Genomic DNA, 23,526 nt, shown 5'->3' with positions numbered 1-23,526 from the left:
TCTTCTTTGAAAAGGTTAATAAAATTGACAAGCCCTTGGATAGACTGACCAAGAAAAAGAGAAAGTACAAATATTAGGAATCAAAAAGGAAACATCCTGCAGATATTAAAAACAGTAAGAGGATATTAAGAACAAATATTTATGTCAAACTATTTGACATTTTAAATTTTTCCTTGAAAAATACAATTTACCAAAACTGATGTAAGCGGAAATAGACTATCTGAATGATCCTGTATTAATTTTCAGAAATTGTACCTGTATTAGTCTGCTCTGGCTGCGATGATAGAATACCACAGACTGGGTAGCTTAAACAACAGAAGTTTGTATTCTCACAGTTGTGGAGGCCGGAAATCCAAGATCAAAGTGCCATCAGGGTTTGTTTCTGGTGAGATCTCTCTTCCTGGATTGTAGATGGCTGCCTTCTCACTGTGTTCTCACCTGGCCTTTGTAAGTTCATGGAGAGAAAGATCTCTTCCTCTTCTTATAAAGGACACCACTTCCAGAAGATTAGGGTCCGACTCTTAAGAACTCATTTAGCCTTTATATCTTCCCCAAAAGCCCCAGGTCCAAATATACTCATATCGTGAGATAGGGCCTCAACATAGGAATTGGGTGAGGGAGGAACACAAGTCTACAACAGTATTCTCAATTTGAAATTCCTCCATACTTCAGATTTAGGTAGCATCACCAGCAAGGTCTCTCAAACATTTAAAGAAGGAATAGTATTGATCTTTCAGATTTCCAAATTCTTTCAGAGAATAGAAAAAACATTACCCAACTCATGTTTTGTTTTGTTTTTTTGAGGTCAGAATAACCTTAATTCCAAATCTTAACAAGGACATTATAATAAAGAAATTTTCAAGCCAATATTTCTCATAAACAATTTAGCATAGCTTCATTGTGGTGAGCACTGCCTGTTGCATTACTTTAAAAGATTGTGTATTCTGCAGGTGTATGTTCTATAAATGTCAATTAGGTTAAGTTACTGGATAACGTCCTTCAAACCTTTTATCTCCTTACTGATTTGTGTATGGACCTGATTTATCAATTACTCAGAGAGATGTGTTAAGATATCCAAATATAACTGTGGTTTTGACAATATTTCCCTTTAGTTTTATCAATTTCTGCTACATTTATTTTGAAGCTCTTTTATTAGATGCAAACACATTTAGCACTTGTGTGTTTTCTTACTGAACTGACCTTTCATCAATATGAAATAACCTTATTTATGTCTGGTAAAACTACTTTGTCTGATATTAATATAAACACACCAGTTTCCTTATGATTAGTGTTAACATGGTTCTAAAATTTTATTAGTTTCGTATTAGAATTTCTGTTTCTCTTGAAATATCCCATTTTTTCATGAACTGTAACCCAATGTATGTTATAAAACCTTTAACATACTTACAATAGTTGTTTTAAAGTCCTTATACACTAATTACAATTACTGTAGTCTCAGTAAATTGTATTAACTATTTTCTCTTGATTATGGGTCCCATTTTCCTACTTCTTTGTATGTCTTATAATTGCTTTTTGTGTATTAGACATTATGTGAAAAAAAAATGTGGGGGCTGAAGCTTACTTTAGTTCTGAGAGAGCGCAAGCCTTTTTCTTACCTTGGCATGTAGAGTGCGAGACTATTCCTTTGAAACCTTCCTAGACTTGAGCTTTAATGTTGGCTGCAGCTTTCATTAGATTGAGTTAACCTGTGATTAACCCACCTCCAACTTCCCTCTTCATAGCCACCTCTTATGTCTTGTTAGTATTTCATTGGAACAGGTTTGGACTGAAGTTTTAAATGTTTTGGCTCACCTTTGGAGTCAATTCTGTCAGGGCCTTGGAACCCAAGTACTGTAATAATGCACTGGCCTATATAAATTCTCTAACTTCCCAGCCCCTCCTCCACAGTTGCTTCATTTATTGACAAAATTCAGAAGTGAGATGTGGGGGTAATTTTTTTTGCTTTTGGGTTTCTTTCAGACTCCAGTGTGTTCCCCCAGCTCCCACTGAGGTCTAAAGCTCAGCTATTTCTCTTCATCTCTGCTACTGAATCATGGCAGGCCAACACAGACTTTACTCCTGGGTAAGGAAGCTGCCACAGCTTTGTGCTCACTTATAAAGGGCACATTTCTCCCTGGATTACAGGTCATTAAGCCTTCCAGGTAAGGCAGCTTCATGGGCTTGCCACCTGTGCAGCTGCAAGGGCCTCATGATTAGACAGCACCACACTTGGTTTAATGGTCTGATGTTACCATATTAAAATTCTTAATAATTTTTAAACAAGGGATTCTGCATTGTCACTAATTATATAACCGCTCCTGCTTACTGGCATTCTCCACTCTTCACTAATCCCATAGAAAGGTAAGATTTTTATTTGTTCCAGGTTTTTCTTGTTACCATGGAAGCATAGGTGTTTTGCATCCTTCTACATCCTAACAATAGCCTCACTTCCTTTTAACTGAGAACTTTGGAATTTTATATTGAAATTAGCTGGAACTTTCCTACAAAAATTTCACTTCCTTAATTCATTTTCTAATTCCCTTCAATTGAAATGTGGATATTATTTATAGTGCTTTGTACTAGAAGTGACTTGTACTGGACAGACATTACAAGGAAAAAAGTCAAGATTTAAATGATTTTATTTGGCTCCTTTATATTTTGGCCATTTCAAAATACACTGATAGCTTCTTTCTAGCCAAACAACTATAATCACTATGCCTGAAGATATTATATTATGAACATTTTTTTGTCTCTATGCACATTGTGCACCTTCTCTTTCTCAGTCTCACTAGGCCTAGACACTCATGCTTTTCATAAAATTTCCCTGACAGCTCTGTGCATCTTTGTATCTGAACACTTGTTTCTTATGATTGTCACATATATCCTTTATTTTTTGATTATTGTATTATCTATTATATATTTACTTATATTTATCATATGTTTTAAACAATATTAAGAGAATAAAATATTATTTTCAACCTCAAATGTGTAGTTATTTTTATAGAACACACCTTGTGAGTTTGGAATCTTTATTATTTTATCAACTGACATGAAATATGTTTTAGTAAATTAAAATGTAATGCAATCTTTTCAGACATATCATCAGACCATTAGGGTATTATAATAATAGGATTTTCTGAATTTCTCTTATTGTCCTCTCTCTGATTTTTCATTCTTTGGAAATTTTTTCTTATTTAAAAATTTTCTAAATACCTACTTATTTCTCTGACATTCATCTACTCATTTATTTATTAATTAATTCACACTGAACGTATTTATTATTCATTGGCCGTGGGCCAGCCTCTGTATCAAATTTTGACAGTTCAGCACTGATTTCACCATAGTTTCTATTTATAAAGGTATAAATCTGCTGTCTGTTACCATAGAGAACCTTTTTGGGGGCCAATTTAGGCCTCCTAGAAAAACTGACTTTTAATTTGATATTTGAAATAAGAGTTAAATGAGCCAAGAATGGGTTGGAGGGAGAGGGCTTGGGACAGGGAGCCTTCTAAGCAGTGGGAAGAATTTGTACACGGTCTCTAAAGCAAGGAAGAGCAGGATGTGGTCTTGATTGAAATTAATTTCTCTAATGAAAGAATGCATTTTTAACTTACAAAGAAACTACTAATAAAAATAGGATTATTATTTATTACATTGAAACATCCAAATATTTAAAGTGCTTTCACTATGTCACTAGTGTGGCTTTTTAAATATTCATCAGCAAGAGGGGCATGTTGTTATATTTTTGGCTCTGGATCTGTTGTAGACACCATCCAAGATAGCCCCAAATATCTTGTAAGTCTTGTAGGAATTTGAAATGAGGACATTCAGAATGTATTCATGTATAGCTTTTTTCTAGGAGCAGTGTGTCAGAGGGAAGCCTTTTACAGACTTTGGTTTGGAGGCACAGAGTTTAAGCATTGATCTCTGTCACTTTTCAAAGTGCAGGGACTCAACAAAGTGAATATTTTACAATATTTATGGCTCTGAAAATTATAACAAGTTCAGTATCTTTATTTATTTAAATAAATTATGTATAAACATTATAAACAATCTGAATTTATGTTAATGAACAGTATTGATTTTGCTTTATTAGGAAACGCAAGAACCTCCAAAGAACATTGAAGAATTCTTAAAGTTTCAAAATTGGGTGAGTAGAGAATCCTATTTTGTGCCAATACATCTTTCAAAATATCAGTTATGGAGCTAGGAAAGGACTTTAAGAACAGAAATTCTTATGAGTACCATTTTCTTTCTTTTTTAAATTTTTATTGAATTTATTGGGGTGACATTGGTTAATAAAATTATATAGGTTTCAGGTATACAATTCTATAATACATCATCAGTATATTGTATTGTGTGTTCACCACCCAAAGTCAAGTCTCCTGTCACCATTTATTGCCCATTTACCCTCTTCTGCCTATTCCCCACCCCTTTCCCCTCCGGTAATCACTATATCTGTGAGTTTTTTTGTTTGTTTAATCCCTTCACCTTTTCACCCAGCCCTCCAACCCCTCTCCCCTCTAACAGCTATCAGTCTGTTCTCCATCTATGAGTCTGTTTTTATTTTGTTTGTTTATTTTGTTCCACACATAAGTGATATCATGTGGTATTTGTTATTTCTCTGACTGGCTTATTTCACTTAGCATAATACTCTCCAGGTCCATCTATGCTGTCTCAAAAGGGAAGATTTCCATTCTTTTTTACGACCCAGTAGTATTCCGTTATGTAAATGTCCCGCAGCTTTTTTATACACGTATCTACTGATAGGCACTTGAGCTGCTTCCAAATCTTGGCTATTGTAAATAACACTGCAATGAATGTGGTCAATATATTTCAATGTGGGAAACATTTATAAATATTTACCTCCTTTCAGTAAGCTCTAACTTATAGCCATTTCCTCTTGCCAATATTCTATTCTTTTTCACTTTTAAAAAATTCTAGTCCAATGTTCTATCAGAAGAATTATATGGCCATTTCTATACAATTTTGCTAATGTAAGATTTCTTGCCTAATATACTTACATCTTGAAGAATATCTGGCAGTTATGCTTGCTTACATCATTTGTCCATTCACCACAGCTGAGACTCAGGTAATTGGTAGTGGTGTTGCATTGGTGTTCTTTGATATTGAATCAGAGTAAAATATTTAAAATGTGTTTTTATGTTGAAAACTCCAGTTTCCATTATGTGTAACTACTGATTTCTGGAGTTATTAGGGTTGTATGGGTTTTCTCTTGGGTTCATGCACTTGTGAATGTGGAGGTCAGGTTTGTTTTGCATTGAGGAGTGTCAAGGGCTGGGAAAAAGATGTTAGTGTAGAAGGCAGAGAGAACAGGAGGCTTTTTAAATGAGATGTGTACATACTTTGAGTAGATTAGACTTTAATTTGCACTTACTTATGCTGAAATGTAAACAGAATTTGCTGTGACTAAACTGTTCACAATTGAGTTTCAAAAATACCTATTTTTAAATATCTATTTTCTGTTCTTTTTTTTAAATTTTTTATTTATTTATTTATTTTCTGTTCTTATATTTGTTTAAATAATTTTTAAAAAATGTTTTGAAAGAGGATTGTGTTCACTTTAGGAGCAAATAGAAACTGAAAGCGTTCTTATTTTACAAAAGTTTATTTCAATCACTGTGGCAGAGTGAGAAATTTTGAACTACTTTTTGGACAAGCTTTTTGCAACTATTTTAATTTAAATAATGATGAAAATATGCTGTAGCCTAATCACAGTATTTCAGATCTTTTTTAATGTCAAGACAAAGGGATTATAGTTTAAATTAAGCCAAACTCAGCAAATAATTGTAGGGACATTTGGACTATACTCTCATACGTGTTTGAGAACTGATGATTTCAGATGAAATTTTCTAATTATTTGAAGTGAAAATGTACAGTCACTCTGTTCAAATTAAGAACAATACTAATCAAATCAAGATCACAGGTTTATGTCAGCCCTTCACCGGAGAGAGACTAAAATTAAAGCAACATCCTTGTGTGCAAAGGACAGCGTCTACATTGATAGCCTTTCATTTTCATCGGCTAACATTTGGTAAAACAACATATCCAGTTTTGTCATTTATGGCTTTCTCTGTAAATTTTTTCTTATTGTCTAAATTTCCCAACCAAATACTTATATCCTGTAGTTTTTTTAAAGGTTGGACTATGTCTATGCATTGCCAAACTATTGCATATTTGAAAACATCTAGGAATAAAATGACTGTATATTTAACTTTTTTTTTTTTTTTTGCTGGACACTAAAATCCTAATAACTTCCTCAAATTCATTTACAAAATATTTTTGAGCACCTACTGTGTGTCAGGCACATAGACATTTAGAACAGATCAGTGAATAAAAACGGGGAAAGGTCCATGCCTTCATGACTCCGTCATTCTTTTTAAAATGAGGCATGTTTATAAACAAACAAGTGGATAAAACAAAAGAGAAATTAAAATACATCCCAAACTACCATGGCTTTCTGGAAAGCCTGTCTCTGTTCAATTTTCTTTTTTTCTAAAATATAAAAGCAAAGGTATGTATCTGCATAGTTGTGTGGTAGTTAAGATCAGAGGCTCTGTCTGGTGTCAGATTGCCAGATTGCCTGTGTTCAAATCCCAGCTCTGCCATCAGAAAGGTACCTGGAACCTACACTAGCTAAAGCCCTACGTTACATCATCTAAAGCCCTCTTATTTTGGTCAATTTCCACCATTTCTATCTTTCTTCTCTAACTTTAATATTTTAAAGCTTCTACTGGTCTCTTCCTATCCTTTGTTATAGTTCTGTGCACCTTCTTACTTTCAATCACTTCTCATTTCTCTGTGGATCAATTCCTACATTCTCTTATTTCTTCCCCTTCACTTCTTCAACATTCTAGTTCCATTTTTGTTTGTATAAAAAGATTTTTACCTTTTTTATGGCACCCTTGTGTTCCACTAATGTGTCATAAATTCTCTTACTTATTCTATTCATTTATTCATTTAATAATTTTTACTCACTGCCCACTGTTTGCCAGGTAACCTTCTGGACACTGAAGCTACAACAGTGAACAAAAAAGAGTAACATTCCTGCCCCTGGGGAAGTTGCGTCACCCCCCTCCTCCTGCCTTACTCTGTGCTATCAGTGCTTTGTTCCTGCTCAGTTACTTAGGCACTGAAGAGCTGGTTCCAATCTTTCCTTATCTATTTATCACATTTGATCTTCCCTGCTTTTTATTTCTTATTCTTTGTCTTTTTTTTTTTTCTGCTTTCATGTGACTTCTACCTGGTAGTACTTTAATTCATCTTCTCTTAGGACATCAGTGTCAGATTTTGTTAACAGGCCCACTAGGTATATAATACAGACCTGGAGGGTATTCAGATCCTTAGTGTGGTTTTTCACAGAAGATCAAAGGCACTTTATGAGAGAATAATTACTTCATTTCCATTCTCTTTATTCAGGGAATAGTTGTCACACTGTGCAAGTTTCCTACCATTCCAGAAGGCATTCTCTTACTTACAAACCCTTAATTATTTTGGCTAACTTTCTTTGTTTTGTTATTAATTGATTATATGGAAAGATAATCTTGGGATTTGGACTTGCAAATATTATTGTTGTGATTCCCCTTCCTTCCCTATTATTTTCCTTTCTTTTCTTCCTTTCCTTCCCTTCCTGAGCAATTTAGTCCTAAAGCATTTGGGGGCCAAAACAAGGCAGGCATCCAGATTGTCAGGGGAGGTGGGGATGTACTGTGGTAGCATAGAGCAAGCTGTCTGCACTCAGCCGCAGTGAGGAGGGTGTCCATGTGGCACCACAGCTGTCAGAATCCAAGGGAATGAGGATGGTGCCCACATGTAGCCAGGGGTAGGGATGGGGGGTGGTGTTGGATGGCGGTAGGTAGGCTATGGCCTGATAGGGGAAGTCAGAGTCCAGGTGGGGGTGAGGAGGGTACCCCTGTAGAGTGAGCAGCCTGGCAAGGGGTGTCAGAGCCTCAGCAGGATGAGAAGGGCATCCAATGGAGGAGAGGCTATCAGTAGATAGGAGAGATTGGTTAACGAGCACCTGAAAAGATTGATAAAATAAATACATAAATTAAAGGTAACAGCACCTGGGTTTTTCACTGTTGGAGATGATAATTATAATACAGAAAGAGAGAAAACTAGAATGTTTGAAATTGGAATCAGAGATACCAGTGTGAACTCATGGTTTTAAGTACAAAGGAAAGACTGAGTAACTGAAGAACTGTGAAGCAAAATGTAGTGTGTAATGTTGAACTAGATCCTTTTGCTGTAAAGTACACTATGGGTTCAGTTGATGAAACTTGAATAGGATCTGAGAATTAGATAGGAACCAGTGTATCAATGGCAATTTCCTGATTTTGATGGGTAATTTGGGTTGTATAGAATAATATGTCTGTTTTTAGGAAATACTAAAATATTCAAGGATGGTGGATAAGCAACTTATTTTCAGATTATTCAGGACAAAAGGTTTTTATAAAGCATTTGAAACTTCTAAAGTTTATGATTGTTTCAAAATTTTTTAAGAGTACACTTAAAAATAATGCTATGTAATAAAATCTCAATTTTAGCTTATTAAGTTGTACTTGATAACATTTTTTGCAGGATTATTGGCCAAGGGAAGTCCATTTTAGTGATAATAATAAATGGGCAAGCACTCTGAATAAAATAAAAGAAGATAGTTCATTTACTTCAATTTATACATATCTATGGGAAAATGTCCCTCGACTATATGATGCATCCATGGCCATGGAGTCAAGATTACAGGATTGTGCAATTCTTTTGGAAAAACATGCCTCTAAAATATTTAAGTTGGAAAATGTAATTCCTGGGAAAGGTAAACCTTATTTTTATATGAATAAAGTAATGGTCAGTTGTGTGTGTGTGTGTGTGTGTGTGTGTGTGTGTCTGTCTGTCTGTCTGTCTGTCTATCTCTGTGTGTGTAGTCTCATAAAGGATGAAATCCTAAGGTATAAAATGTCTAAAAACGTAATATTTCCTTTTCTTTTAAAGCTCTTCATTTCAAAATGGTCCAGTACAGATTTTTAGTTGAACATCAACATGTGGATTCAATGAAAGTATTGCTAGGACAAAACCTCAAATAGCTGTGAACTTTGTTAAGCTGGAACAGAGGTCCCAAATATCAGGGAAACAGGACTGCATCAACTGATATTGGTACCAGAGACAAGCAGGCCAGCAAGAGTTAGGGTATAAGAACATAAATACCTAAACTCAAAGTAAACGGGATAAGAGTGGATCTACATGAGCTGGGTTAGCTTGTAGGAAGGGAGTAATTAGCATTCAGTACAGAATAGCTGCAGGCTGAGTAAAAAAGCATATCTGCTAGTAATGGTAATTTTTACTTCTTTTCAGTATTTTTATAACTTTTTTATTATCTAATCAACACTTTCAGATACTAAAGTTTTAGATACTGATGGTGATCCTTGTCTTTTTATTTAATGAGTAAACATCATAAATAAGCCTTAAAAATGCTGATATTGGTTATACTTATAATGTATTTTCTACGTATTAAATAAATTTAATTAGACATATAATTTAGATACTTAATATTCTTTTATAGACCTCCATTTTTCAAATTCTGAGAATGTGTTTAAATACACAACTTTTAAATTTACTACTGTTTTATTTTAAATTTTCTTATTTAATTTTGGATTTTTTTTAAATATAAAAATATTTTTGAAATGTACATATATATGTATTTAAGAGAGAGAAAGTGCACATGTGCATACTTTAAAAAACTAATTTTATGTATATTAATTGACCTCAATATGTAAATATCAGAGCTTGACTGAACTCTAGGTTAACTGACTTTAGAGCCCCCATAGTATTTCACTGGGTCATGCTCCAAAGTCCTGTACATTCTGGAATTTAAGGTGACCATGAAACCACAGTGCAAGTGACTAAGCTATTTGAAAAACATGAGCTTGTTCAGTAAGAAGAGATTGATGTAAAACTTTACATATAGGAGTAAGTACTAAAGACATACTAGTTGGAGCATGACATTTCTAAAAAACAAAAGGAAACAGAAGATATAATAGTTATTTACTCATTCAACAAGAGTTTGTGTGTCTAGCACTATGCTTATCAAAGTAGCTTGTTGATCCCATTGAATAGTTTTATATATATTTTGTTTAAAGTATTTAAATCTTTTTTACTTTGTTTTTAAAATATACCTATTGATTTCAGAGAGAGGAAGGGAGAGGGAGAAAGAGACAGAAACATCAATGATAAGACAGTCATTGGTCAGCTGCCTCCTGCACACTCCTTACTGGGCATGTGCCTTGACCAGGAATCGAACGCAGGCATGTGCCTTGACCAGGAATCGAACCCCGACCTCCTGGATCCTAGGTTGATGCTCAACCGCTGAGCCATGCCTGGCTGGGCTAAATCTTTTTCACTTTTAAAGGAGATATATATGTGTATACACATACAAACAAACACAAATATGTATCTTGTGAATTCTTTTTTTAAAGGTCCTCAAGGAAAATTGGAAAAATACAAGGCATTTCTAAGGAAGCACCATAAGAAAACGATGATAATGGTATGGTATTTGTTTTCATCTTTCTTGAAAAATTATATTTCCACAGAAAAAATAAGTACTATAATTGCATAGATAAGATAATTTCATAGAAAGTTTTTAAAAGTTTCCTTTTAATCTTTTATCATCTATCTATCTCTATATTTTTAAAATAGCTGGCTAATATTCTCTTACACACACACTATTAATTAAAGTGTTGGCATTTTCACATCACTAGAAGTGATTTAAAAACTTATTTTAATGTATATATTGCATCCTCTTGTTATTTAATAATTTATGTCCTATACTTAGTGCAGGTCCCATATCAGTTCTCTCCCTATAGAAAAAATTAAGAATTCCTTTTACCAAATGTTCATAGGTGAACTAACACCTATCCTCAAACTATTCCAAAAAACTCAAGAGGATGGAAGACTTCCAAGTTCACTTGATGAGGCCAGCATTATCCTAATTCCAACACGAAATAAGGATACTACAAAGAAAATTATAGGCAAATATCCCTGATGAACATAGATGCCAGAATCCTCAACAAAATATTAGCAAACCAGATGCAACAATGCATTAAAAAGATCATACACCATGATTAAGGGCTTTATTCCTGGGTTGGTATAATATCCACAAATCAATAAACATGGCACACCACATAAACAAAATTAGGGATAAAAATCACATGATCATATAAATAGATGAAGAAAACTCATTTGATAAAATCCCCATTTATGATAAAAACTCTCAGCAAAGTGGGAATAGAGGGGACATACCTCAACATAATAAAGGCCATATATGACAGACGCACAGCCAACATCATACTCAATGGGCAAAAACTACAAGCATTTCTTAGGATCAGGAACAAGACAGGGATGTCCACTTTCACCACTCTTTTTAGTACTGGAAGTCTCAGCCACAGCAATCAGACAAGAAGAAATAAAAGGCATCCAAATTAGAAAGGAGGAAGTAAAACTTTATTTGCAAATGACATATTACTACAGAGAACTCCAGAGATTTCACAAAAAACTACTAGAACTGATAAATAAATTCAGTAAAGTAGCAGGATACAAACTAAATATCCAGAAATCAGTTGCATTTTTACTCACCAATAATGAACTGATAAGAAAGGGAAACTAAGAAAACAATCCCATTTACAATTTCATAAAATAAAATAAAAAAGCCTTGGAATAAATTTAACCAAAGATGTAAAAGACCTGTACAGTGGAACCTTAGTTCTCAAACATAATTCATTCCGGAAGCAATTCTTTTGAAAACCGAATCATTTCCACCCCCCATTAGAAATAATGTAAGTTGAATTAATCTGTTTTAGACCTCTAAATGATCCTCTGTTTTAACCTTTCTTATACATAGTACATGTCTAATGCACTGTTTAATCTATAAACAAACACTTCTTAAATTTATCGAACCACCACCTACTAGCCTTAAATCACTTTCAGCACTCTTTGCTTCTTCACTTATTACTGCCTCAGAAATGCTGTCACCTGCTAGTTAACAGCTTTTCCTTTATCCAAATCAACAACAGTTTTTCTACCTCTTCAATTACCTGTGATATTGTTTTATGAGCACTTTCACGCCCTTAGCAACATCAGCACTCTTGATGGCCTCTTTATGTTTTAAAATTGTGCCTATCTTCCATTATACCAGCAACAAAAGCAAAAAAACAAAAACCCGAAAACTCAAAAATATTCACAGCACAATTTCCTGAGATGTAAACAATGCAAGGTTTAGCTCTCCTTTGTTAGTGGTCTGAGAGATACTTTTTGTCATGCTTGTGTTTCAGTTTGAAAGGGCTGTCAGTGGGAGACCTGAAGTTTTGTCTGAAAATGGAGACTTTTTCTGAATTGTTTGAGATGGGAGACAGACTGAGGTTTGACTATACTCGGATATTATAAGATACTGAAGAAAGAAATTGAAGATACAAATAAGTGTAAGCATACACTTAAGCAAAGAAATTGAAGATATAAATAAGTATTTATGGATAGGAAAAATTAACCTCATTAAAATATTCATACTACCCAAAACAATCTATAGATTCAACACAATTCCTATCAAGATACCAATGGTATATTTCACAGAGCTAGAACAAATAATCCAAAAATTTATATGGAAATGCAAAAGATCCTGCATAGCCACAGCAACCTTAAGAAAGAAGAACAAAATTGGAGGAATCATGCTACCTGATACCAAACTATATTACAAGGCCATAGTAATCAAAACAGCATGGTACTGGCATAAAAACAGACATATAGATCGATGGAACACAATAGATAGCCCAGAAATAAACCCATGCCTTTATGGCCAATTAATAGTCAACAATGGAGGTAAGAACATACAGTAGGGTAAAGATAGTTTATTCAATAAATGGTGTTAGAAAAATTGGACAGACACATGCAAAAAAACACTGCCTTCTTACACCATACACAAGAATAAACTCAAAATGGATTAAAGACTTAAATGTTAGACTTGCAACCATAAAAATCCTAGAAGAAAACAGGCAGCAAAACCTCGACATTTCTCATAGCAGTATTTTTTCTGATGTTTCTTCTCAGGTAAAGGAAATAAAAGAAAAAAATAAACAAATGAGACTACATCAAACTAAAAAGCTTTTGCACAGCAAAGGAAACCATCAACAAAATGAAAAGATAATCCACTGAATGGGAGAACATATTTTCCAAAGATACATCTGATAAGGGGTTAATATTCAAAATTTATAAAGAACTTATAAAACTCAACACAAACACACAAAAAAATCCAATTAAAAAATGTGCAAAGGACCTTAGTAGACACTTCTCCAAAGAGGACATACAGATGGCCAACAGACATATGAAAAGATGCTCAGTGTCATTAATCATGGGAGAAATGCAAGTTAAAACCACAATGAGATATCTTACACCTGTCAGAACAGCTATCATCAATAAATCAACAAACAACAAGTGCTGGCTAAAATGGGGAGAAGAGGGAACCCTCATGCACTGTTGGTCAGAATGCAGACTGGTGCAGCCACTGTGGAAAATAGTATGGAGTTTCCTCAAAAAATTAAAAATGGAACTGCCTTATGACCCAGTGATTTCACTTCTGGTAATATATCTAAAGAAACCCTAAACACTTATTCAAAAGAATATATGCACTCCTATGTTTATTGCAGCATTATTTATAATAGCCAAGATTTGGAAGCAGCCCATGTGCCCATCAGTAGATGAGAGGATAAAAAAAGGAGTGGTACATTTACACAATGGAATACTACTCAGCTGTAAAAAAGAAGGAAATCTTAACTTTTGCAGCAGCATGGAATGTGCTGGAGAGTATTATGCTAAATGAAATAAACCCGTCAGAGAAAGACAAATAACTTATGATTTTATGTATATGTGGAATCTAATGAACAAAATAAACTGGCAGACAAAATAGAAACAGACTCATAGATGCAGAAAACAGATTGGCAGATTAACCACCAACTTACACCATACACAAAAGTAAATTCAAAATGGATGAAAGACTTAAATGTAAGACATGAAACCATAAAAATCCTAGAGGAAAACATAGGCAGTAAAATCTCAGACATCTCTCATAGCAATATGTTTGCTGATACATCTCCTAGGGCAAGAGAAACTAAGGAGAAAATAAACAAATGGGACTGCATCAAAATAAAAGGCTTCTGTACAGCAAAAGAAACCATCAACAAAATGAAAAAGGGAGCCCACTGTATGGGAGAACATATTTGCCAATGACACATCTGATAAAGGGTTAATATCCAAAATATATAAGGAACTTAACAAAAGGAAGACAAACAATCCAATTAAAAAATGGGCAAAGGACCTAAATAGACACTTCTCCAAAGAGGACATACAGATGGCCAAGAGACATAAAAAATGCTCAACGTCGCTAATCATCAGAGAGATGCAAATTAAAACCACAATGAGGTATCACTTCACACCTGTCAGAATGGCTGCCATCAATAAGTCAACAAACTACAAGTGCTGGCGAGGGTGTGGAGAAAAGGGCACTCTAGTACACTGCTGGTGGGAATGCAGACTGGTGCAGTCACTATGGAAAACAGTATGGAGTTTCCTCAAAAGATTAAAAATTGACCTGCCATTTGACCCAGTGATCTCACTTCTAGGAATATATCCTAAGGAACCTCCATCACCAACCACAAAGAACTTATGCACCCCTATGTTCATAGCAGCGCAATTTACAATAGCTAAGATTTGGAAACAGCCCAAGTGCCCATCAGTAGATGAGTGGATAAAAAAGCTGTGGCACATTTACACCATGGAATACTATGCAGCTGTAAAGAGGAAGGACCTTTTAGCCTTTGGCACAGCATGGAGGGAACTAGAAAGTATTAAGCTAAATGAAATAAGCCAGTCAGAGAAAGACAAGTACCACAGGACCTCACTTATATATGGAATGTAATAAACTGATGAACAAAGTGGATCCAGAGACATAGAACCATGGAACAGACTGAGGGATCTCAGAGGGAAGGCGGGGAGGAGGTGTGGGTGTGGAGATATTAATCAGAGAGCTTATATGTTTATAAGCATAACCCATGGACACAGACATTGGTATGGGGAAAGCTTGGGGGTGGATGGATATGGGGTGGAAGGGATCAGTGAGGTTAAAAAGGGGACATTTGAAATAGTCTCAACAATAAAGGAACATTAATGAATAAATAAAGGTAACTATTTTACAAGCAAGAAAAAGTAAATAAATTAATTAAACAAAATAATGAGGGGGGGAAAAACAAACAAAAAATAATACAAAAAAATTGGTCACCCAGTGGAAGGTTATTTTGGTAAAATCTTTCTGGCCTGCAATTTAGTAATATTAAAATAGTATAGAGTCTTTTGATTTTGGAAATGTATCCTAGGAAATAAAAAACATAAAATGAATTTAAAGAAAAGAAAAGAAACAGACTCATAGATGCAGAAAACAGATTGACAGATGTTAGAGAGGAGGGCGGTTGGGAGGCTGGGTGAAAAAGGTAAAAGAAATTAAGCAAAAAAAAACGCCCCAAAACTCATAGACACAGACAACAATATGGTGATTACCAGAGGAAAAGGGGGGAGGGAAGGTAAGAGTGTAAAAGGGCAATAAATGTTGAGAGAAGGAGACTTGACTGGGTGGTGAACACACAATACAATATACAGATGATGATTATAGAATTGTACACTTGAAACCTATATACTTTTCCTAACAAATGTCACCCCAATGAATTAAATAGAAACTAAAAAAATAAATTAAAAATTCATTGTATTACCTTTAGAATTACTTTGTCAATTAAAAAATATCTTTGAGATTTTTATTAGAATTATAATTGGCTTTTTAATTACTATTAGAAACTCAGTCCTTTTCAAAAATACATTTAAAATTGTATAATGTTAAACCTATAAAGACTTTAAGTGCCACCAGTAGTCTATCCACCTCACTAAATGTTAATTTTTAAATTTCAGTATTACTTTTATTTTTTTCCTGATTATGTCTAAGGTAGTTATTTTTAAAAGTTAAAAGAAATAGATAAGTACTTAAAACATAAGAAGTTTAATTCTATTGCTTATAGATAAATATATCTCACTATGTAATTGTCACTTTTTTTAATTAAAAAGTTTAGAAAATTTTGATTAAATCGTGTACTTATAAAGAATTAAATGTATTGTGAAATTTTTATTAATACATATTTTTATACACCATTAAAAAAACCCACTAATGTACTAGCCCTTTTTTTGGATTCTCAGGTTACTGTTCATTATTTATTATTATTTACAAAGCTGCTGTGAATATATTTAGAGCTAAAGACTGCTTACCTATGAGTATTTTCTTAAGATAAATTTCTAGAAGTGGAGCCACATGGGAAAAGAAATATGAAAATCTAAGTTCTTTGATACATGTTGACAAATTGTTCTCTAGAAAAGTAGCACAAATTTATATTTGTAACAATAGAATTTGTGATCTATCTCACCCATTTTCTTGCCAGCATTTAATATTATATATTTAAATGTTTGCAGAGTTTTAGGCATAAAAGTTAACAATTTTATATATTTTACTATGTTGATTTTTTTTAGGTTTTTCTTAGTCTTTGTGTTTCTATTATTGTGAGTTGCCTATTTATGAATTTCTGCCACTTTTCAGTTGTTCTATTTTTATTTCTAAGAGCTCTTTATGCTTTAAAAATACTAACCCTTCTCCGTAATATATCATATACATATTTATACCACTTTATTTCCTTTTAATAGAAAAGTATTTTTTTGCTATATAGAACTTTATATTTTCATGGATCTATAATTTTCTATTAAAATTTTCTGCTTTCAGTGTCATAATATTTAATAAGACTTTCTTCATCACAAGATCATACATATATTTACCTGCATACATATTTGTGTGTTTAATCTTTTAATCCATACAGTGTTTATTTTTGTGTAAGGGAGTAAAACATAAGGATCTTATTTTAGCTTCATCAGTAAATTTGTGTGATTTTCTTCATATAAGTTCTACACATTTCCTATTAAATTTACTCCTGGATATCTTAAATTTTTGTTACTAATGTCAGTGAGATTGTTTTTCCATTATGTTATTAAAGTGGGTTATTGTTGGCATATGGAAAATTACATTGGTATATGGATATTATTCAACATTGTTAGTGATTTCTTATTGTGTCTCTGACTCAGAAAGAATTCTAGCTATCTTTTTTCAGATTAATGAAATTTACTTTTATTTCTAGTTTATTAAACATATATGGATGTGGATGTAGGTTAGATATACAGGCATACCTTGTTTTACTGCACTTTGCTCTGTTGAGCTTTGTAAATACTGAGTGGAGCAAAAGTAGGTTTATAGTTGTGAGAGTTTATTCTTATTATTTATTGGTTATTGTTTTATTTTTTATATATAAACAACTGTAAACCTACTTTTGCCTCACTCTATATTGTGTTTTTCACAAATTGAAAATTTGTTCTAACCCTGCATTAAGCAAGTCTATCCATTCCATTTCTCCAACATTTGATCACTTCATGTGTCTGTGTCACATTTTAGTAATTGTTGCAATATTTCAAACTTTTTTACTGCTATCATATTTGTTATGGTGATCTGTCATTAATGATCTTTGATGTTTCTATTGTAATTGTTTTGGGGCTTCATGAACCATGCCCATATATAAACAAAATTAACTGATTAATGTTCTATGTTTTCTGACTGCTCTAACAACAGGCCATTCCTCTCTCCCTCTCCTCAAGCCTTCCTGTTTCCCAAGACACAACAATATTGAAATTAGGCCAATTAATAACCCTACAGTGGCCTCTAAGTGTTCAAGTGAAATAAAGAGTTGCATGTCTTTCACTTTAAATCAAAAGCCAGAAATAATTAAGTTTAATGAAGAAGGCATGTCGAAAGCTGAGATAGGCTGAAAGCTAGGCCTCTTGCACCAAACAGTTAGCCAAGATGTGAATACAAACGAAACATTCTTGAAGAAAGTTAAAAATGCTATTCCAGTGAACACACAAGTGATAAGAAAGCAAAACAGCCTTATGCTGATCTGGAGAAAGGTTTAGTGGTCTGAATAGAAGACCAAACCAACCATAACATTTTCTTAAGCCAAAGTCTAATCCAGAGCAAGGCCCTAACTCTCTTCAGTTCTATGAAGTATGAGAGAGGGAAGGAAGATGCAGAAGAAAAATTTGAAGCTAGCAGAGGTTGGTTCATGAGGTTTAAGTGCAAAGCGAAGCAAGAAATGCTGGTGTAGAAGCTGCAGCAAGTTATCCAGAAGATCTAGCTAAGACAGGCTTTCTTATTATGGGCTAATGCAGCTGATGACTTCAAGTTGAAACCAATGCTTATTTACCATTCTGAAAATTCTGGGGCCCTTAAGAATTATGCTAAATTTTAAGTCACAGCCCAGCCGGGCGTGGCTCAGCGGTTAAGCGTCAACCTAGGATCCAGGCAATCAGGGTTCGATTTCTGGTCAGGGCACATGCCCCGGTTGCAGGCTGCAGCCGATCAATGACTCTCTCATCATTGATGTTTCTAGCTCTCTCTCTCCCTCTCCTTTCCTCTCTCTGAAATCAATAAAGATATATTTTAAAAAATAAAAATAAAAAAATAAAATAAATTTTAAGTCACAGAGCAGTTGTGGCATGAGAGATACCCTTGGCTCCTTCCCATGAAATTTCAACAAAGTAACCAACTATAATTCAACATAGAATTCCATACTCAACACAGAGGCATGCCTGAGAGACCCGCACACTGAAACATCTAAAGGTGGGCAACTGGGAATAAGCAGAGTGGTGAGAAGGGAGGAAAGCCCAGACAGTCCACAGACACAGCCCTGCAGCTAGGAGCTCAGGGCCTGGCCAGGAAAGGGAGAAAGCTAGCTGTAGCAGGCGCTTCCTTCAGCCTGCCAGGAGGAAGAGAAAGCTGCACGAGGCAGCCCAACAGAGTGAGTGGAGTGAACAGTAACTGAGCCAGCAGATACCTGACAGAGCATTGTGTTCTGCCTTGTGGCTATCCCACTGTTGGGCAGGGGTGTTCTGCCTTGTGGCTATCCCACTGTTGGGCAGGGGTGTTAACAAGAAATGGAACCACAGAACCCTGCTGCCCCTTGGATTCCCAAAACTCACCTCCCATTGCCCTTGATGTTGGGTCAAGGAACATTTTATCTATAAACCAAGAGCTATTACAGTAGAACCTCTATTTCCCTCTGTGACTGATCCCCAGGTTTGGTGCTTGGGGCAGGACCCCACAGAGGTCAGAGCTACCATTATGGTGAGAGCAAAACAAACCCCACCCCCAAGCAGCACAACTGTACTGTCCTACAGGAGCCTGTGAAGGTCAAGTCTGGAAGATCACAAAGTTAAAAAAATAATCTTGCAATTCAGCACCATCTACTGGAAAATCGTAGAAAGACCTCCTCAGAGAATGCTGCTATAGAAGGGACATTTATGCCTAGACGAAAGAGAGTAGAAAATACCATGAACAACCATGGTAACAAGGAAGAGCAGAAAGAAAATGAAAAATCCCCAGGAAGCAAGCTGGAACACATGGAAATATGTCATATAAATGACAGAGATTTCAAGATTGCAGCTCTGAAAATACTCAACGAGATGCGAGAAAATACAGACAGGCAATTCAGTGCACTAAGAAAATGAATCAATGAACAAAATGAGTACTTTACCAAAGAGATTGAAACTTTAAAAAATAATCAATCAGAAATCCTGGAAATGAAGCATGCAATTAAGGAGATTAGGAATGAACTACTGAGCATAGAAAACAGAGACAACCAGATGGAGGAAAGAATTAGTGATATTGAAGATAAGAATCTAGAAAATACGCAGAGGGAAGATAGGGACCTGAGCATAAAGAAAAATGAAAGAGCTCTATGAGAACTGTCTGATTCCATCAGAAAAAGCAATATTAGAATTATAGGCATTCCTGAAGAAGAAAAGAGGGACAAGGGAACAGAGTCTATTCAAACAAATAGTGGGTGAGAACTTCCCAAACCTATGGAAAGATCTAGATCCTCAAATCCAAGAAGCAAACAGAACACCTAGTTACTTCAATCCAAAGAGGCCTTCTCCAAGGCACATTGTATTAAAACTCAAAAATTAATGACAAAGAAAAATTCTTAAGGCAGCCAGGGAAGAGAAAGATATGATCTATAAAGGAGAACCCATTGGAATTTCATCCAACTTCTCAGCAGAAACTCTACAAGCCAGAAGGGAGTGGAACCAAATATTCAAACATCTGAAAGAGAGAAATTACCAGCCACGAATAGTATATCTAGCAAAATTATTCTTTAAATATGAAGGAGAAATAAAGACACTCAGATATATAGAAGCTGAGAGAATTTATCACCAGAGAACCTGCATTTCAGGAAATACTCAAGGGAGTTATTCTACCTGAAACGAACAAAAGGCCACAAGACTACGAGTAAGATCACCAAAAAACTTACAGCATAAACAGGAATAATTTGTGACAATAAAAACATAAACGAGGAGGGGGTAAAGGTCTGAACTGGCAAAGGAGGATGAACATCAGATGCACTAGAAAGAAAAAAAACCTATTGTATATATGCAACTTTATTTTTTATAACCTTAATGGTGCTCTGGCTATGGAACCTTGCCTGGGGTCTGGGCCATGATCTTTTCAGGGAAAAGACCCTCCCATAGCCTAGAGATCCCTTTTCACTCTTGACCCCCTGCCTGTGGAAGCTGGGCCAGCCCCTCTCATGACCTTGCCCTTCCTACCAGTCTCCAGGTACTTTCCGTCCTTACTTGATATAAGTCTCTTCCTCAGCTGGACCTCAGTTGTTAATTCCTAGTGAATTTTCCCCAACTTAGTTTTATTTCCAGTCTGGCCCTGGAAGGAGGTGCAAGAAAGGTCTGCCTATTCAGCCTCCATCTTTTCCCTCTCTGAGGCACTGTTTCTAATGAATCTGAACCACTCTTATATTCATAGGATATACTTTTTAATCGATGTTCTATAAGATACAATGATCTCTTTTGGCTTTGTTATCAAAATTATACTAACCTCAGAAAATGAGTTACTTAGCTTTATCTTACTTTCCATTCTATAACTAGTTTGTAGAATATTGGGATATCACTTGTTCTTTGTAAGTTTGGTAAAATTTGCCTGTGAACTTTTATTGATTTATTTATTATTTATATTTTGCCGAGGGGAGTAGGTAGGTTGGTAGAAATGCTATATGGAAGTTAACAGGTTCCACAAATATCTACTTTGGTTGATTGTCAAAACATAATATTGAGTGGGGGGGAAAGCAAGATACCAAAAAATAGGTACAGTTGATATCATTTCTCTAAATTTTAAAAATATACAAAAATGTCTATATTCTTTATATATGTGTACATATTTGTGTGAAAGTATTTTAATGAAATGGGAGGGATACAAATAAAAATAATAGTGACTATCTCAAGAAAGAGGAACACACAAATAGAACTAGAAGCCATTGTGGAAGCAGGTCTTAACTTTTATTATATATAATTATACAAAAATTTTATGTATTTTCTCTGAAATAGTCTTAAACAATATTAAAATATCAGCAGTAATCCATTCTAGGTTGTGGGGACATAGAGGTGCTGGTAGTTATGATATGCATTATAATTTCTATATTTAAAAAAATTTTAGCCCTGCCGGGTGTGGCTCAGAGTTCAATTCCTGGTCAGGGCCCATGCCCGGGTTGCAGGCTCGATCAATGACTCTCTCATCATTGGTGTTTCTATCTCTCTCTCTCCCTCTCCTTTCCTCTCTCTGAAATCAATAAAGATTTTTTTTTTTTAATTTAATTTCTGACTGTTGAATTTTATCAGATGGCTTTCAGAATCTGTTGAAATGAACATTAGATGAATTATACTAACAAAAGTTTTAAAAATTATTTTTATTGTTAAATATATTATATTGGATTTTTTAATTATGTATTTTAACATGTAAGATACCACAAAAATATAAATGGTATGACCAACACCTAGTTTTATTTTATTATTACTCTGCTCCTTAAAAACTTCCAGTGTTTCTTTGTTCCCCACAGAATAAAGCCAGGGTTTGAGATTAACATCTTTCTAAATTTGACCCCTATCTTTAGTGACCAATTGTATCTGAAGCTGTCAAGCGTACAGCCTTCTTTTTTTAAAAATCATAGTTGATCTCACTTTCCCTAAATAGTCTTTCTTTTTTTATTCCTTTTTACACTTTTAAAAATGCCAATAATGTAATTCTCCTTCTGTTAGCAATCTGTTATTATCCTTTCAAATCTGTTTCCTATGTCATCTCCTCTATAATATTCTGTATTGTGTAATGTGTGTGTATATATAAAATTTGCCTGTACAATTAATTATAACTGGAGGAAGTAAGGGTATGGAAATTAGTAAACAATATATCAACATGTCCAGATAATCAAAAAATATTGCATATGGAAGGCTACTTATTCTCTGTATAAAGTAATATGGTGAAGATAGAGATGTGCCGCATAGATTTCCCTTTAAGGAAGGACCTGTTGCTCTCACTGCTAGGAGTGCTATTCAGGCACACCCTTCAGCTGTCAGCCCCTTTAGGGATTGCCTCACCTACATAGAACTCCCGAGGGCATGCCCCTCCAGGAACCACCCACATCCAATAACTGATCAAGTTGGATGCAGAAAGGACTGGCTATTTCAACCCAATGCAGGACAATCATGATGGGTCCTTTCTGCTTTAGAGCTCTTCTTATGGTCAGTTGAGGCTGTTAGACTTGCATCAGAGCTGACCTTTCCACCTTCCCAATTGCTCTCCCCTTGCCTTCCATAGATACTGAACCAAAAGGCACTCCCAATAAACATCCTGAACACTAACTCCACCTCAGAGTCTGTTTCCAAGTGAATCCAAACTGCAGTCTAAATAGTTTGTTTACACTCCTGTTATAGCCCTTATCTCTGTGTTCTGTATATATATGTATCTTACTCCCCTCTTGAACTATGACTAGCTTGAGGGCAAGGACCATCTTTGTATTCCTAGCATCTAATACAGCAACAGCATTCTAGGCTTCAGACACACACACACACACACACACACACACACACACACATTAACTGAGCAAATTTACCAAATATAAAAATTCTTTAATTTAGAATTTTAAAGATTTTATTTTAAATGTTTTTCAGCTTTCAGATGAAATGGAGACAAAGAAGAATATAGAGGTATTTAAAATTTCTATTTTATGAAATTATGTATCAAGGTATTATGTGGAGGTAAAAGAATGTTTATAATAACAGATGTAGCTATAAATAGAGATGGGGACCCTAGGAGAGAGATTTAGGAACAGATATAGAAGCTTTCTTTTTCTGCTTAGTCCATTTCCTTATGTGTAGCCTATCTAAAATTCTTGACCACTTGAGTTATATAAATTTAGTTCTGAAATATAAGTTTGTTTTGCTTTTGCATTTGTCATATGAATATGCCAGGTCTCTTAATTTCAGAGAAGCAGATAG

At 34.7% G+C, this 23,526-nt stretch overlaps 1 protein-coding gene across 1 annotated transcript in view; it reads left to right on the top strand.

Annotated features, from left to right (window-relative positions):
* Nucleotides 1–23,526, top strand: part of FAM227B (family with sequence similarity 227 member B) — a 188,631-nt gene that overhangs the window by 4,115 nt on the left and 160,990 nt on the right. The window contains exons 2-6 of the mRNA XM_081139022.1: nt 1,981–2,083; nt 4,097–4,150; nt 8,602–8,833; nt 10,491–10,558; nt 23,200–23,235. Coding sequence (XP_080995148.1) covers nt 2,054–2,083; nt 4,097–4,150; nt 8,602–8,833; nt 10,491–10,558; nt 23,200–23,235 — 420 coding nt within the window. The 5' untranslated portion in view covers nt 1,981–2,053. The remainder of the gene's footprint in view (nt 1–1,980; nt 2,084–4,096; nt 4,151–8,601; nt 8,834–10,490; nt 10,559–23,199; nt 23,236–23,526) is intronic.

The sequence above is a fragment of the Miniopterus schreibersii genome (assembly GCF_964146895.1).
Source record: "Miniopterus schreibersii genome assembly, chromosome: 1".
NCBI classification, from domain to species: domain Eukaryota; kingdom Metazoa; phylum Chordata; class Mammalia; order Chiroptera; family Miniopteridae; genus Miniopterus; species Miniopterus schreibersii.
The sequence above is the reverse complement of the archived record's forward strand: the minus strand, read 5'-3'. Positions and strand labels throughout refer to the sequence as shown.